Below are 16,734 nucleotides of genomic sequence, written 5' to 3' on the forward strand. Positions count from 1 at the left end.
AGCCGCTGCGTCTGTGCGCGCCGCCATCTTGGGAAAAAAAAAAAAAAAAGTATATATATATATATATATATATATATACGCCTCGGGATTCCCCGGGAAGAGCTGGACGAAGTGGCTGGGGAGAGGGAAGCCTGGGCTTCCCTGCTTAGGCTGCTGCCCCCGCGACCCGACCTCGGATAAGCGGAAGAAGATGGATGGATGGATGGATATATATATATATAAATACTTACATTTCAGTGAATTCTAGCTATAAATATACTCCTCCCCCCTTAACCCCGCTCCCGGCCCCGCCCACCCCGACCCCCCATCTACCGAATTCAGAAGTCTCAAGGTTGGCAAGTATGGTGATTGTACTAATTATTTTTCAAAATTTCGAAATATGATCTACATCTAGTGGAACCTATTTTGGGGACAGAATATAATAAATAATAGGGAAGGATGAAAAAAAGAAAAAGGAATGGAATATTTCTTATTTAAATTCTAAATATAATACAACGCCACTCTGTTGCAACTCGGGATTGTACTAATTATTTAAACATTTTGAAATATGATCTACATCTAGTGGAACCTATTTTGGGGGCAGAATAAAATCTAAAAAAAAAAAAACGCGTAGAATCTTTCTTATTTTAATTCTAAATATAATACAACGCCACTCGGATGCAACTTGCCTGAGTCATGTCCTATTATTTTGAAAATTCCGCACGGAAATTACTACGACGCCGACGAGCCCCAGAAGGCGGAAGTGTGTCGACTTGTCTCTACCGGAAGCTTGATGGACTCCCAGTCACATCACCAACGCCCATAAAGCGGCCACATACAGGAAATGCACCAAGCGTCCGAGAGAACGATATACTTATTCCGTTTCGACCGGTCCATCTTCGCTGCAGTGGTTATTTGTACAACATTTTGAGTTTTTATTTTTTTTAGCCGCTGTGTCGCTGCATGACAATTAAGCTAGCCCCGCGTCGCAGTACTGTACGTTGATCACTTCAACAGTCTTAACTCCCTTGTTATCAGAAAAATGGCAACCCAGATCGATAAAGAGGGTTGCCGGGAGGCTTACAACCAAGTAAGAGACGACAATACGGACACAAACTGGTGAGTGTGTTATGTTTGCTTGACATATTATGTGTTTACGTCACCGCCTACAAAAACACTACGCCGGGGATGTACATTATCAATCAATTTAATCCGCGAAACAATGTAGTTCCCGTTATGAATAGTTGTTAACCGCCCTCAGTAATGTTTACTGGCTGCATGGAGATAACATTACTCAGCACAGATAGAAAGAATGAACCCTAATAAAATAGCTTAAGAATAAACAAAGACCTGATTTGGCTTGTCAGAATTCTTGTGCATGTCCGTACATGAATATTGTCTGAAAAAACACTACATGCAGCTTGTGTTGCCCTGCCCCTTTTTTCAGTAGAGGCCTGGCGGAGTAGAAGTAATTTCCTTTGTCCTGTATTCAGATGGAGAACATGATTGCAGTAGTGACACATAGCTGCCACACAGAGTGCCACCTTGCATGGGCGTCTCACACAATCAACACATTGTGGGAAAAGAACACAAATAAACTCAGTGCTCATTGTCTTCTTCTCCGTCTTGCAGGGCTGTGTTTAAATACCAAGGCTCCGTGATCGTGCCTGCAGAGCAAGGGACGGACTATGAGGACTTCAAGAAGATGTGCACTGGTGAGTGCAGCAATGATCGCAAGCATCAAGGTTTATTTGTCCCCTGACAGTCTGCGGAGCAAACAGCTTGACTTAGCAGCACACTAATCTTTTAAGACTCTACTCTGTCACACATTAGCCTTGAGGCCTAACTGTACCAGCAACAGCAGTTAAGCAGCGTTGTATTGCATTAAAAGAGGTATAACACGTTGCCCCTTTTTTTTGGGATGCTTTGTACAACAGAGTGTGTAACATTGTTAACAGGAAGTGCGCTCAAAATGTTACTCAACTAAGGGAAGTTTGTCTTGTTGCAAGAACATGAATGACAGTATCTGAGACTTGTGTTCACCTAGCATTACAGTCGTGATCAAAAGTTTACATACAATTGTGAAGGACATAATGTCATGGCTGTCTTGAGTTTCCAATAATTCCTACAATTCTTATTTTTTTTGTGATAGAGTAATTGGAGCACATACTTGTTGGTCACAAAAAACATTCATGAAGTTTGGTTCTTTTATGAATTTATTATGAGTCTACTGAAAATGGGACCAAATCTGCTGGGTCAAAAGTATACATACAACAATGTTAATATTTGGTCAATCAATCAATCAATCAATGTTTATTTATATAGCCCTAAATCACAAGTGTCTCAAAGGGCTGCACAAGCCACAACGACATCCTCGGTACAGAGCCCACATAAGGGCAAGGAAAAACTCACCCCAGTGGGACGTGTGAATGACTATGAGAAACCTTGGAGAGGACCGCATATGTGGGTAACCCCCCCCTCTAGGGGAGACCGAATGCAATGGATGTCTATTAATATTTGGTTACATGTCCCTTAGCAAGTTTCACTGCAATAAGGCACTTTTGGTAGCCAGCCACAAGCTACTGGTTGAATTTTTGACCAAGACAACGAAAAAGGAGGATTACCTCCAAATTCTTCAGGACAACCTAAAATCATCAGCCCGGAGGTTGGGTCTTGGGCGCAGTTGGATCTTCCAACAGGACAATGACTTCAAACACACGTCAAAAGTGGTAAAGGAATGGCTAAATCGTTCTAGAATGAAGGTTTTAGAATGGCCTTCCCAAAGTCCTGACTTAAACGTGTGGGCAATGCTAAAGAAACAAGTCCATGTCAGAAAACACATTTTCAGTAGACCCATAATAAATTCATAACAGAACCAAACTTCATGAATGTTTTTTTGTGACCACCAAGTATGTGCTCCAATCACTCTATCACAAAAAAATAAGAGTTGTAGAAATTATTGGAAACTCAAGACAGCCATGACATTATGTCCTTCACAAGTCTATGTAAACTTTTGATCGCAACTGTATATATACAAAAACAGAATATAATGATTTGCAAATCCTTTTCAACCTATATTCAATTGAATAGACTGCTAAGTGGTTAGAGTGTCCGCCCTGAGATGGGTAGGTCGTGAGTTCAAACCCCGGTCGAGTCATACCAAAGACTATAAAAATGGCACCCATTACCTCCCTGCTTGGCACTCAGCATCAAGGGTTGGAATTGGGGGATAAATCACCAAAAATGATTCCCGGGCGCGGCCACCGCTGCTGCTCACTGCTCCCCTCACCTCCCAGGGAGTGATCAAGGGTGATGGGTCAAATGCAGAGGATCATTTTGCCACACCTAGTGTGTGTGTGTGACAATCATGGATACTTTAACTTTAAGACAAGATACTTAACGTCCGAACTGTTAAACCTTGTTATTTTTTTGCAAATATTAGCTCATTTGGAAGTTGATGCCTGCAACATGTTTCAAAAAAGCTGACACAAGTAGCAAAAAAGACTGAGAAAGTTGAGGAATGCTCATCAAACACTTATTTGGAACATCCCACAGGTGAACAGGCGAATTGGGAACAGGTGGGTGCCATGACCATATATAAAAGCAGCTTTCATGAAATGCTCAGTCATTCACAAACAAGGATGGGCGAAAGTCACCACATTGTGAACAAATGCGTGAGCAAATTGTCGAACAGTTTAAGAACAGCATTTTTCACGATGAGCTATTGCAAGAAATTTCGGGATTTCACCATCTACGGCAGACCTGGGCATTCGGCGGCCCGTGGGCCACATCCGGCCCTTTGTGCGTCCCTGTCCGGCCCGCGTGAGGCCAATCATAAATTACAAAATACATTTTAAAAAGTATCTATGTCGAGTGTGCAATACAACGGTGCTGCTTTTGTTTTGAAAAGCGTTATTTGTATTACTTCCGTGTGGACGTGTGCTCGTGCGCGATTGTGAGTGAATGTGAACAGCGGCAATCACAAATTACAAAATACATTTAAAAAAACATCTATGTGGTGCATGCAATACAACTGTGCTGCTTTTATTTTGAAAAGTGTTATTTATGGGCGTATGTCCATGTGAACCTGTGAGTGAAGGTGCACAGCAACAAGTGATGCCCGGTTATCCCCGAGACGCTAAAAAGAGAAAAGTTGATGACGAATGCCATGTTTTCAGCAAGACATGGACTGCCAAGTATTTCTTTACAGAAATTAAAGGTAAAGCCGTGTGCTTAATTTGTGGTACACAGGTTGCTGTGTTTAAATAATATAATTTGAATCGCCACTACACGACGAAGCACAAGGAAAAATACCGGAATCTGTCTGATGAAGCACGCGCAAGGGAGGCTGATGCGTTGATGGTGTAACCTATTTTTATGGGCTTTCCTCTTTGTGATGTTAAGTTCCTGTTATACGCTGTTATACAGTATATTCCTTGAGCTCTTATTTTGAAGGCACTAAGAGCGGAAGTGATGACACGTTGTAGTGGAGCGGAGGTTTGGAAAGAAAGAAAATAAAGTGGTCCTCGTGTAAAACTGGAGCCTCCGTGTTTGTTATTTTGTAGTTTTTATACAATATAGGCGACATTTATAAACTCTCGGTTACAATGGTAAAAATGCAAACCCAACAACGACTTTTTGCCAAATTTCACACCCCCAGAGATGCATCCATCAGGACACGTTTCGTAATTTCTCACAAAATCGCCAGAAAAAGTAAGACGTTTTCTGACGGAGAGTTTATTAAGGAGTGCTTATTGGACTCTGTTGCGCTGATAGGCCTGGAGAAGAGGGGCGCATTTGAGAACGTGTCACTCTCCCGGCACACTGTTACGAGGCCGGTTTAGACCATCGCTGGAAACTTGGCGCTTCAGCTGAAGAACAGAACGGCAGGCTTTGACTGTTTTTCGCTGGCTTTGGATGAGAGCTGCGATGTATGTAGCACCGCCCAGCTGCTCATCTTCTTACGTGGGATAACTGCAGACTTTCAAATCACGGAGGAGCTGGCAGCCATGCAGTCAATTAAAGAGACAACCACAAGTAATGACTTGTTCACATAGGTAAATGCGTGTTTCGACATGTTAGGACTGAAATGGGACAAGCTGGCAGGTGTGACAACAGATGGTTGTCCAAATCTGACGGGGAAAAATGTTGGACTTTTAAAGAGGATGCAGGATAAAGTGACAGAAATTGACATTTTTGCATTGTGTTATACATCAGGAAGTGTTGTGTAAGACAGTGTTAAAAATAAAACCATCAGAAGCAATCTGCTTTTGTATAAAGTTAAGTTAGGTTAAATGAAATTATTATTATTATTATTATTATTATTATTATTATTATTATTATTATTTATCTTACGGTATATCAAAAATAATTTGAGCAAAATTTAATTGAAATATTGTCGGTGTGGCTCTCCAGCAGTGCTCAGGTTGCTCATGCGGCCCCCGGTAAAAATGAATTGCCCACCCCTGATCTACGGTCTGTAATATCATCAAAAGGTTCAGAGAATCTGGAGAAATCACTGCACGTAAGCGGCACGGCCTTGACTTTCGATCCCTCATCAAACTGCATCAAAAAGTGACATCAGTGTGTAAAGGATATCACCACATGGGCTCAGGAACACTTCAGAAAATCACTGTCAGTAACTACAGTTTGTCGCGACATCTGCAAGCGCAAGTTAAAACTCTATTATGGAAAGCGAAAGCCTTTTATCAACACCCAGAAACGCCGCCGGCTTTTCTGAGCCCGAGCTCATCTAAGATGGTCCGATGCAAAGTGGAAAAGTGTTCTGTGGTCTGACGAGTCCACATTTCAAATTGTTTTTGGAAACTGTGGACGTCGTGTCCTCCGGACCAAAGAGGAAAAGAACCATCCGGACTGTTGTAGGCGCAAAGTTCAAAAGCCAGCATCTGTAATGGTGTGGGGGTGTATTATTGCCCAAGGCATGGGTAACTTACACATCTGTGAAGGCACCATTAATGCTGAAAGGTACATAAAGGATTTGGAGCAACATATGTTCCCATACAAGCAATGTCTTTTTCATGGATGCCCCTGCTTATTTTAGCAAGACAATGCCAAGCCATATTCGGCACGTGTTACAACAGCGTGGCTTCATAGTAAAAGAGTGCTGGTACTAGACTGGCCTGCCTGTAGTCCAGACCTGTCTCCCATTGAAAATGTGTGGCGCAATATGAAGCCTAAAATACGACAATGGAGACCCCGGACTGTTGAACAACTTAAGCTGTACATCAAGCATTCCACCTGAAAAGCTTCAAAAATTGGGCTCCTCAGTTCCCAACGTTTACTGAGTGTTGTTAAAAGGAAAGGCCATGTAACACATAGTTAATAATGCCCCAGTGCCAACTTTTTTGCAACGTGTTGCTGCCATTAAATTCTAATTTAATGATTTTTTTGGAAAACAAAAAATATGTTTCTCATTTCAAACATTAAATATCTTGTCTTTGCAGTCTATTCAATTGAATATAAGTTTAAAAAAAATTATTTATAATTTACACAATGTGCCAACCTCGTGTGTGTGTGTGTGTGTGTGTGTGTGTGTGTGTGTGTGTGTGTGTGTGTGTGTGTGTGTGTGTGTGTGTGTGTGTGTGTGTGTGTGTGTGTGTGTGTGTGTGTGTGTGTGTGTGTGTGTATGTATGTATGTGGGTGTGGGTGTGTCTATCTATCTATCTATCTCTATCGGATGGAAGACAAAGAGACCTCTCCCTTGCTTGGACAACTTCTCTAAAAATCCAAGAAGGACTAATTCGGCGGAAGAGACTCTCTTTATCATCTGATTCCCACTGCTATCGAGCAGTAAGGGAAAGGATTTTGATTCTACACTCTGAGGACAAGAGTGTAATGTAGAGTTTGAGTGTGGTCGCCCGGGCCGGCGACTCATCGAGCTCATTCCAAACAAACAGACGCTTCATTCGGTCATTCACCAACGAACCCGGCACAGTAAGAGATCAAACTTAGAATGAATTCGAAACTTGATTAACAATTTTATGCATTTTTATGTGATTGACTATTGACACTTTGCTATGTTTACGCTAAATTGAGCCTGCAATAAAAATTATTACATTCAAATAATTTATAATTCATCGTGCCAATACGTTCAAGACGTAAAATGTTAGGAATCTTGTGTGTAATACAACTAGCTCTGAAAGGTTGCTCTAAGTCAATTTACACTTAAACAGATGTCCTGTAGGGCTTTCTATTCCTAGCCCTTAAATCTAACCTAGCCAGTAACAAGAGCCAAGATTCATTAGAGGCAAGCTATCCAAAACTGTGGGGTTTGGGGCTCGGCTCGGCTCTAACAAGATAGGCTTCTCAGCCGAGTCGACCTCAAAAGGAAGCAGGGCAGACGCTGAACCAAAGACAGGTAGTGACAGCTAGGCGAATTGCTTCGCTGTCCAGCTGAGTAGAGCCTCATTGGTGGATCAGCCGGGTAAGACTCGGCTACTCCACCGATGACGACGGCTGCTCCTTGGATGTCGGCTGCTGCTGCTCATCTACCGTCGGTAGTGAGAGCAAGGCGAATTGCCTCGCCATCCAGCTGAGTAGAGCCTCATGGGTGGAGCAGCCGAGTCTTAACCGGCTGCTCCAATGGCGACGGCTGCTCCAACGTGAGCCGACACGCCCGCGCCATCGTGAGCCGACGCCCGCCCTCGGAGCGGCCGTCGGTTGCCGCTGCTCCTCGGCCGTCGGCTGCCGCTGCTCCTCGTCCGTCGCCGTGGTGGATCGATGGGGATTCATCTGGGGCACCCCCCCCAGATGAAGCTTCTGATGACTGCCTGTCACCGGATGGCTGCACTCCTGCCATCTCGCTGTTTTGGGTTGTTTTTGTCGTCTCAGGCTCCTCACGCCGTCGGTTGTCTTGTCCGTCTCTCGATAATCCAATTTCACGGACTGAGTGGCCTCAGAGACCCTTTGGCACTGATCCACTCAACTGGAGTCAATACACAACCCACATGCGATCCTCCAATAACCGGGTCGTCTCACACGAGCTCCTCGCAGTGATCCTCCTGGTTCTTCTTTTTTCAGGCTCAGCGTTTCTCTACGTTGAGCCCCACGTGTAAGATTCCGGTGTTAACCCACAAGTTCATCACAGAACTCATGAATTAGATCCAGCTCTCCATTCAAAGGGTCCCGTCCTCCCGGCGCAGTCGAGTCTTACCCGACTGCTCCACCGATGAGGCTCTACTCAACTGGATGGCGAGGCACTTCACCTAGCTATCACTACCTGTCTTTGGTTCGGCGTCTGCCCTGCTTCCTTTCGAGGTCGACTCGGCTGTGAAGCCTATCTTGTTAAAGCCGAGCCGAGCCGAGCCCCAAACCCTGCTGTTTTAGATAACTTGCCTCTAATGAAGCTTGGCTCTTGTTACAGGTAGGTTAGATTTGAGGGCTAGGAATAGAAAGCCCTATAGGACATATGTTTAATATGTAAATTGACTTAGAGCAACCTTTCAGAGCTAGTTGTATTACACACAGTATTCCTAACTTTTTGCATCTTGAACGTATTGGCACGATGAATGATAAATTATTTGAATATAATCTTTATTGCAGGCTCAATTTAGCGTAAGCATAGCACCGTGTTAATAATCAATCACATAAAAATGCATAAAATTGTTAATCAAGTTTCGAATTAATTTTAAATTTGGTCTCTTACTGTGCCGGGTTATTTGGTGAACGTCTGAATAAAGCGTCTCTTTGTTTGGAATGAGCTCGATGAGTCGCCGACCAGGGCGACCACACCCAAATTCTGGCTGCTCTGCAGAAGAGGAAGTCCGGAGTCACAGCGTCTGTCGAGGGCCAGGGAAGTCCGTTGATATTACCGTAGGCAAATCCCGTGATGTCCTCGACGGCAACTGTGAGGAGGTGCCACTCCGCCTCACCAGCCAGGTTGGTTCGGCCGCACGCTGCCGTCAACACCGGGGGAATAGTTGGCGCTGAGTCACTCCAGTAGATCATAATTACAAAACTCTTGTTCTCAGAGTGTAGAATCAAAATCCTTTCCCATACTGCTCGCTAGCAGTGGGAATCAGATGAAAAAGAGAGTCTCTTCCGCCGAAATAGTCCTTCTTGGATTTTTAGAGAAGTTGTCCAAGCAAGGGAGAGGTCTCTGTGTCTTCCATCCGATGGCGTGTTCCAAGCACGAATCCCGTATTATGTCTGTGTCTGTGCCCTTTTTTAACCCTACTTGTTTGGGCCGGCTCTAGCAAGTCAGGGTGCAACTCCTAATTTGGTAACCTTTGTTACATATCATAACATATCACAGGTTCTCATTGGTTACATATTGGTTAAATCAGTTAGACACCTCCTTTGTTCCTCCTTAACAACCCTTAGCAACACTCTATTTATGCAGTAAAACATCTAATGGGGAATTTAGGTATTTTCCCAGGTTCCTGTTTTTGACCGTATGAGCAGCTGCACGTCCGGTACTTACCTTTTTCACACAAACATCCTGATCTTGGTCACGTACTTATTTCTGCATGTGACCCTTTTTTCTGAGTCACTACGAATACACATTTTTAGTTCATCAATACTGGTAGATACTTTCCCTCTTCTTACTTTTTTAGTACTTGTGAGATCTTGTAATAAAACACTTGATTAAACACACTTGGTTAAAACAGTTTTGATTAAAATACTTGCTTAAACACACTTGATTAAACACTTTTGATTAAGGGTTTGACTGAGAGTTTCAACTTTCTTGACAGTATCTACATGTATATATTAGGGTTGTACAGTATACCGGTATTAGTATAGTACCGCGATGCTAATCAATCATATTCGGTACTATACCACCTCTAAAAAGTACCGGTCGCCCACCCCCGCACATCCCCACTTGGCGTCCCGTCGTGTCATTGTGTCATTGTTGGTTTTACGAGCAGAGGAGTATGTTCGGCAGCGCACAATCACAGAGTACTTACAAGCAGACAATGTGTGCAGACAGAAACGGGAGAACGGACGCATTTTGGCTTTTGATTGATTGATTGAAACTTTTATTAGTAGATTGCACAGTACAGTACATATTCCGTGCAATCGATCACTAAATGGTAACACCCGAATACGTTTTTCAACTTGTTTAAGTCCGGGGTTGTGACTGGTGGCAGCGCGCGCGCGGTGGTTGTCGGGGCTGACGAACTGTGTATATCATACTTGCCGACCCTCCCGGATTTTCCGGGAGACTCCCGAAATTCAGCGCCTCTCCCGAAAATCTCCCGGGACAAATTTTCTCCCGAAAATCTCCCGAAATTCAGGCGGACGTGGAGGCCACGCCCCCTCTATCTCCATGCGGACCCTCCAGGTCCGCATGGAGCAATGTTGTTGTAATATATTGAGTTGGAGGCAATAAACAGGCGAGGGGATGAAGTAGTCTCTTTACTGTAGACTTCAGAACAGACTCACACTTGACGTCAGGTGCGCAACAACACGTAAATCATTGGCCAACCAAAAAGTAACCCCAGTACGCTATAGCCAAAATTCACCAGGAGATGGCAACAGACAAACATAGATCACTCTATTACATTACTCCCCTTTTAGAATTGTAGAAGTTACTCAAAAGAAATAAACAACCCAACCAAAAAATGCAGCAGCTCAATTAAAAAACTGTACTTAAGCCACATTCTTTTTTTTTTTTTTTGTACTGAACTCTTAACCCTCATTTGTAAACAATAACATGCTTATTATACAAACAGTATTTGTACATCTTTAACACAGATTTTTATACTGTCTTCAGAGATTCAGTTTTTTTGGTGGTACTCGAAACCTTTCTGGGTACCTGCGGATCACTGGTGGGGTTTTTGTTGTGGGTGATCTGGGTTCTGATGATGGCAACTCAGCAGCCCTTGAATCTGGTTCAATGATGAGACTAGTTTGTGTCTGACTCACTGATGGTCCTGATGATGGAACTGAAACAGCACTGTCCAGTTGTACTGATGGCACATTTTCTGCAACTGGTGGTGACTAGATAACTGGCAGTCTCTCCATGTTTTCTCGCCATGGTAACATGTGATCCACATGCACTGTCTCTGTCCCTCTTGATATATATATATATATATATATATATATATATCAATCTATCTAAGTATTTCTTATATATATATATATATATGACAGAGAGAATGACAGAGCTTCTCACCCTATCTCTAAGGGAGAGCCCCGCCACTCGGCGGAGGAAACTCATTTCGGCCGCTTGTACCCGTGATCTTGTCCTTTCGGTCATGACCCAAAGCTCATGACCATAGGTGAGGATGGGAACGTAGATCGACCGGTAAATCGAGAGCTTTGCCCTCCGGCTCAGCTCCTTCTTCACCACAACGGATCGATACAGCGTCCGCATTACTGAAGACGCCGCACCGATCCGCCTGTCGATCTCACGATCCACTCTTACCCCACTCGTGAACAAGACTCCGAGGTACTTGAACTCCTCCACTTGGGGCAAGATCTCCTCCCCAACCCGGAGATGGCACTCCACCCTTTTCCGGGAGAGAACCATGGACTCGGACTTGGAGGTGCTGATTCCCATCCCAGTCGCTTCACACTCGGCTGCGAACCGATCCAGTGAGAGCTGAAGATCTTGGCCGGAGGAAGCCATCAGGACCACATCATCTGCAAAAAGCAGAGACCTAATCCTGCAGCCACCAAACCAGATCCCCTCAACGCCTTGACTGCGCCTAGAAATTCTGTCCATAAAGGTTATGAACAGAATCGGTGACAAAGGGCAGCCTTGGCGGAGTCCAACCCTCACTGGAAACGTGTCCGACTTACTGCCGGCAATGCGGACCAAGCTCTGACACTGATTATACAGGGAGCGAACTGCCACAATAAGACAGTCCGTTACCCCATACTCTCTGAGCACTCCCCACAGGACTTCCCGGGGTACACGGTCGAATGCCTTCTCCAAGTCCACAAAGCACATGTAGACTGGTTGGGCAAACTCCCATGCACCCTCAAGGACCCTGCCGAGAGTATAGAGCTGGTCCACAGTTCCACGACCAGGACGAAAACCACACTGTTCCTCCTGAATCCGAGGTTCGACTATCCGGCGCAGCCTCCTCTCCAGTACACCTGAATAGACCTTACCGGTAAGGCTGAGGAGTGTGATCCCACGATAGTTGGAACACACCCTCCGGTTCCCCTTCTTAAAGAGAGAAACCACCACCCCGGTCTGCCAATCCAGAGGTACCGCCCCCGATGTCCACGCGATGTTGCAGAGTCTTGTCAACCAAGACAGCCCCACAACATCCAGAGCCTTAAGGAACTCCGGGCGGTTCTCATCCACCCCCGGGGCCTTGCCACCGAGGAGCTTTTTAACTACCTCGGCAACCTCAGCCCCAGAAATAGGAGAGCCCACCACAGATTCCCCAGGCCCTGCTTCCTTATAGGAAGACGTGCTGGTAGGATTGAGGAGGTCTTCGAAGTATTCCCTCCACCGATCCACAACATCCGCAGTCGAGGTCAGCAGAGCACCATCCCCACCATACACGGTGTTGACACTGCACTGCTTCTCCTTCCTGAGGCGGCGGATGGTGGTCCAGAATTGCTTCGAAGCCGTCCGGAAGTCTTTTTCCATGGCCTCCCCGAACTCCTCCCATGTCCGAGTTTTTGCCTCCGCGACCGCTGAAGCCGCACACCGCTTGGCCTGTCGGTACCTGTCTGCTGCCTCAGGAGTCCCATGAGCCAAAAGAACCCGATAGGACTCCTTCTTCAGCCTGACGGCATCCCTCACCGCCGGCGTCCACCAACGGGTTCTAGGATTACCGCCACGACAGGCACCAACCACCTTGCGGCCACAGCTCCAATCGGCCGCCTCGACAATAGAGGTACGGAACATTGTCCACTCGGACTCAATGTCCAGCACCTCCCTCGTGACATGTTTAAAGTTCTTCCGGAGGTGGGAATTGAAACTCTCTCTGACAGGAGACTCTGCCAGACGTTCCCAGCAAACCCTCACAATGCGTTTGGGCCTGCCAGGTCTGTCCGGCATCCTCCCCCACCATCGCAGCCAACTCACCACCAGGCAGTGATCGGTAGAAAGCTCCGCCCCTCTCTTCACCCGAGTGTCCAAAACATGAGGCCGCAAATCCGATGACACAACTACAAAGTCGATCATGGAACTGCGGCCTAGGGTGTCCTGGTGCCAAGTGCACATATGGACACCCTTATGTTTGAACATGGTGTTTGTTATCGACAATCTGTGACGAGCACAAAAGTCCAATAACAGAACACCACTCGGGTTCAGATCCGGGCGGCCATTCTTCCCAATCACACCTCTCCAGGTTTCACTGTCGCTGCCAACATGAGCGTTGAAGTCCCCCAGTAGAACGAGGGAATCACCCGGGGGAGCACTCTCCAGTACTCCCTCGAGTGACTCCAAAAAGGGTGGGTACTCTGAGCTGCTGTTTGGCGCGTAAACGCAAACAACAGTCAGGACCCGTCCCCCCACCCAAAGGCGGAGGGAAGCTACCCTCTCGTCCACCGGGTTGAACTCCAACGTGCAGGCTTTGAGCCGAGGGGCAACAATAATTGCCACCCCAGCCCGTCGCCTCTCACTGCCGGCCACACCAGAGTGGAAGAGAGTCCAGCCCCTCTCAAGAGAAGTGGTTCCAGAGCCCTTGCTGTGCGTCGAAGTGAGTCCGACTATATCTAGCCGGAACTTCTCCACCTCACGCACTAGCTCAGGCTCCTTCCCCCCCAGCGAAGTGACGTTCCACGTCCCAAGAGCCAGCTTATGTAGCCGAGGATCGGACCGCCAAGTGCCCTGCCCTCGGCTGCCGCCCAGCTCACACTGCACCCGACCTCTATGGCCCCTGCTATGGGTGGTGAGCCCTTTGGAGGGGGGACCCACGTTGCCTCTTCGGGCTGTGCCCGGCCAAGCCCCATGGGGACAGGCCCGGCCACCAGGCGCTCGCCATCGTGCCCCACCTCCGGGCCTGGCTCCAGAGGGGGGCCCCGGTGACCCGCGTCCGGGCGAGGGAAATCTGGGTCCTTGGTTTGTGTTCTTCATCGAGGTCTTCGAGCTGCTCTTTGTCTGATCCCTCACCTAGGACCAGTTTGCCTTGGGAGACCCTACCAGGGGGCATAGAAACCCCCGGACAACATAGCTCCTAGGATCATTGGGACACGCAAACTCCTCTACCACGATAAGGTGGCAGCTCAGAGAGGAGGTCGAATATATTGTACATACAAATTCACATATACTCACATACATACATACATACATACATAGGTACCTACGCTCCCACATACATACATACACAAATACAGTACATATTTACATACTCAAAGTTCATACATCCACACGCACATTCATTATACAAACATACACATACACATACTGTACATATACATTCACTGTACAAACATACATATACACTCACTGTACAAACACATATACACATACTGTACATATACATTCACTGTACAAACATACATATACACATTCTGTACATATACATTCATGTACAAACACATATACACATTCTGTACATATACAAGTACATATGCATACGTACACTCATGCACATAATCACGTTTCATCAAACATACCGTATTTTCCGCACTATAAGGCGCACCTAAAAACCACAAATTTTCTCAAAAGCTGACAGTGCGCCTTATAACCCGGTGCGCTTTATATATGGATAAATATTAAGATTCATTTTCATAAAGTTTAGGTCTCGCAACTACGGTAAACAGCCGCCATCTTTTTTCCCCGTAGAAGAAGCGCGCGGTGCATGCTGGGATATGTGACGTTTCATTTCCATTTGTGTGTTTATGTAAAGACCCCAAAATGGCTCCTATTAAGTGTGTTGTCTGTCTAATTATAAATAATGCAGACGAGGCGTGTTAACTGAGTTCTCAACGTTTACTCACAGCGTGCTCATAACCACATTCTAACTGCCAGCATACAACGCTTCTCAGGGCTACCGCGCATGCTCGTAACTATCGTTGCATGCTGGGTAGTGTAGTTGTTATATTTGCTAGCTCATAACAGCACATTAAGAGACACGCTTAATTCAATACTCGCCGTCATTCCGGGTGGATTGACAAAAGACCTCCAGCCGCTAGATATTGGTGTCAACAGGGCATTCGAAGCTAGACTGCTAACTGCGTGGCAACAGTGGATGACGAAGAAGCGCGCGGTGCATGCTGGGATATGTGACGTTTCATTTCCATTTGTGTGTTTATGTAAAGACCCCAAAATGGCTCCTATTAAGTGTGTTGTCTGTCTAATTATAAATAATGCAGACGAGGCGTGTTAACTGAGTTCTCAACGTTTACTCACAGCGTGCTCATAACCACATTCCAACTCCCAGCATACAACAACGCTTCTCAGGGCTACCGCGCATGCTCGTAACTATCGTTGCATGCTGGGTAGTGTAGTTGTTATATTTGCTAGCTCATAACAGCACATTGAGAGACACGCTTACGCGCTTAATTCAATACTCGCCGTCATTCCGGGTGGATTGACAAAAGACCTCCAGCCGCTAGATATTGGTGTCAACAGGGCATTCGAAGCTAGACTGCTAACTGCGTGGGAACAATGGATGACAGAAGGCGAACACACCTTCACTAAGACGAGGAGGCAGCGCCAGACGACGCCAACATCTGCCAGTGGATCGTAAATTTGCCCAACTTTTCACTTCGGACACCGAAGACGAAGGATTTACGAATGAAGAATAACTTCAGAAAGTGAGCGCTATGTTTATTTTGTGTGTTGTGACATTAACGTTCGAGCAACATTATGTTGCTATTGCTCTGCACTATTTTGAATTTTACTATGTTTGTGATTGCACATTTGCGTACATTTTGGGAGTGAACAGAGTTGTTAGAACGCTGGTTTTTAATATATTATTAAAGTTTGACTGACCTATCTGACTGTTTTTTTGACATTCCCTTTAGCGCAGCGTAGGCGCGGCTTATAGTCCGGGGCGGCTTATTGGTGGACAAAGTTATGAAATATGCCATTCATTGAAGGTGCGGCTAATAATCCGGTGCGCCTTATAGTGCGGAAAATACGGTATATTAACGTTGTTGCCCTAGGGTAAACTGGGTATAACACATGGCACACTGACAAAGCTTAACCGATTGTTACTATAACAATCTACAAGGTTAATGTAGGTTGCTTCTCTTTTTCCCCCTCCATTTTTCTGCATTCTTTCGTATCTCAAGTTATCATTACGTATATGTATTGTTGCATTTGAACAACTGTATTGTTGATAATAGAGGTAAATTATTGGTATTGTTCATTATCAATAGCGCTATTTCTATTGGTATTTGTATTGCTCCATTTGTAGTGTAATAATGCTCATTGTCATTTCTGTATTATTTTTTATTTTCGCTGACTGCTTATTTGCTATCACTTTTACCATCATATTTGTACATGTCGTATTTGCTGATGTTGCTCTATTGTTGTTGTTGTGTTTGCTGTTGTTGTTTTTGTCTCTCTGTCTAATCCCCCTCTTGTCCCCACAATTTCCCCCTCTGTCTTCTTTTTTTTCTCTTTCTATCTAGCACTGGCCCGGCTGCACAAATTGATAATATAAATACATTTAATAAAGTCAAATACAAATAAGGCAACAAGAGTAGTATCCTACACTTCTCTTTTGTAAAGTAAATCTGAACAGCCGATATGGGCATCTACATCAACTATATGATTTGCCTGAGAAGCTGGACAGGACAAAAAAAAAAAAAAAAAAAAAAAAAAGTCGGGGTCCACATTAATCAATTCATGGTAAAAACTAACGATAAAGTTGA

The 16,734-nt window shown here is 45.3% G+C and overlaps 1 protein-coding gene across 1 annotated transcript in view; it reads left to right on the forward strand.

Annotated features, from left to right (window-relative positions):
• The first annotated feature begins 743 nt into the window (after nucleotides 1-743).
• Nucleotides 744-16,734, forward strand: part of cotl1 (coactosin-like F-actin binding protein 1) — a 36,973-nt gene continuing 20,982 nt past the window's right edge. Inside the window, exons 1-2 of the mRNA XM_061977722.2 lie at nucleotides 744-1,098; nucleotides 1,612-1,694. Of these exons, the coding sequence (XP_061833706.2) occupies nucleotides 1,022-1,098; nucleotides 1,612-1,694 (160 nt within the window). The 5' untranslated portion in view covers nucleotides 744-1,021. The remainder of the gene's footprint in view (nucleotides 1,099-1,611; nucleotides 1,695-16,734) is intronic.

This window comes from Nerophis lumbriciformis, linkage group LG18, assembly GCF_033978685.3.
Source record: "Nerophis lumbriciformis linkage group LG18, RoL_Nlum_v2.1, whole genome shotgun sequence".
In the NCBI taxonomy this organism is placed as follows: Eukaryota; Metazoa; Chordata; class Actinopteri; order Syngnathiformes; family Syngnathidae; genus Nerophis; species Nerophis lumbriciformis.